This window comes from Temnothorax curvispinosus, unplaced genomic scaffold (assembly GCF_003070985.1).
Source record: "Temnothorax curvispinosus isolate PA1 unplaced genomic scaffold, ASM307098v1 QBEX01009828.1, whole genome shotgun sequence".
Lineage (NCBI taxonomy): Eukaryota > Metazoa > Arthropoda > Insecta > Hymenoptera > Formicidae > Temnothorax > Temnothorax curvispinosus.
In genome coordinates this window covers 243884-245055 of record NW_020219608.1, presented here as the reverse complement: position 1 = coordinate 245055, position 1172 = coordinate 243884, and the positions used below count along the sequence as shown (strand labels likewise).

General features: G+C 30.8%; 1 protein-coding gene across 1 annotated transcript in view; it reads right to left on the bottom strand.

Moving 5' to 3' along the window:
* Positions 1 to 234: 234 nt before the first annotated feature.
* LOC112459457 (endothelin-converting enzyme homolog) overlaps positions 235 to 1172 on the bottom strand; it is a 9586-nt gene continuing 8648 nt past the window's right edge. The window contains exon 17 of the mRNA XM_025023560.1: positions 235 to 958. Coding sequence (XP_024879328.1) covers positions 785 to 958 — 174 coding nt within the window. The 3' untranslated portion in view covers positions 235 to 784. The remainder of the gene's footprint in view (positions 959 to 1172) is intronic.

The window sequence follows — 1172 nt, the reverse complement described above, 5'->3', positions numbered from 1 at the left end:
TCTAATTTCAATTTACTTTCCGAATTTATTTTCTTATAAGCAATTTTCTACGTGACGCTTCTAATACACTAATTTACTAATAAAAAAAAAAAAAAATAACAAAACTTCGTTATCAATTTATTATTATTGGGAACAGGTATGAGTAAATATTGCGATGTAAGACAGCAAGAGCGAAATTACTTTAATAACTTAAAATATGTATAGCATACTAGTGTAATTTCAGATCGTATATGATATCCTATATTGGAATAACAGAATAACAAGATTGGAATAACAAGATCAAAGACGTCCTTTAGACATCTAAAAATTGGAAAGATGTCAAAAGGATTATAGGAATTAGAGAATATATATTTTGTATGTAAATAAAGCTCTTTTATTACAAACATTATTGGACCATTCTTTGATTTCTCGATGATAATGGGGTGTCCCCAGCGTATCAGTGCGAAAAATCTTACAAAAATTATATAGAAACAAATCGTCACATGCTATATATAACGAATGGATAACAATAATTAAAGCGACTGCAACTCATGCACAAAACTTCGTAAGTCTATATCAATTTTCACTGATTTAAATTTGAAATAGAGAAAAAGAATTCTTATCTGTTAAATATTGCTCTTGCATTATTGTAACTTGTCATGAATCTCACGAGATAAAAAATTAATTTTGTTTTAATTTAACGCTGGATTATTATTGTTTTGAGCTCCATATCACGAAATAAGAAACATTTGATTAATCAACAATATTAAATAACAAACATTGTTTTTTATCGAAGACGCAGCTGCTACCACACATGACATTTTTTCGACGGATTCATGTTCGATCCAGCGGGACAATTCCACACGGTGCTAAATTCTTTGGAATTTTTTAGTACAGCTTGAAGTCTCACGTGACCGGGACAATGAGAATCTTCCAGCATCCACTTCAGTGATTTAGCAGTATAAGACTCGCACCACAACTGAAATAATGAAATAATCCATTAAGCATTTATCCGTAACTTCGACAACATTAGAAGCAATTTTTGCGAAGAACTTAAAATTTAGTAAGGAGAAGATAATTTAACGCGAGCGAAAACATTTTCATGCTACATGTCACATAATTATATAAAAAAGTTAATATCGGCAGACTCTCTCTCTCTCTCTCTCTCTCTCTCTCTCTCTCTCTCTCTCTCT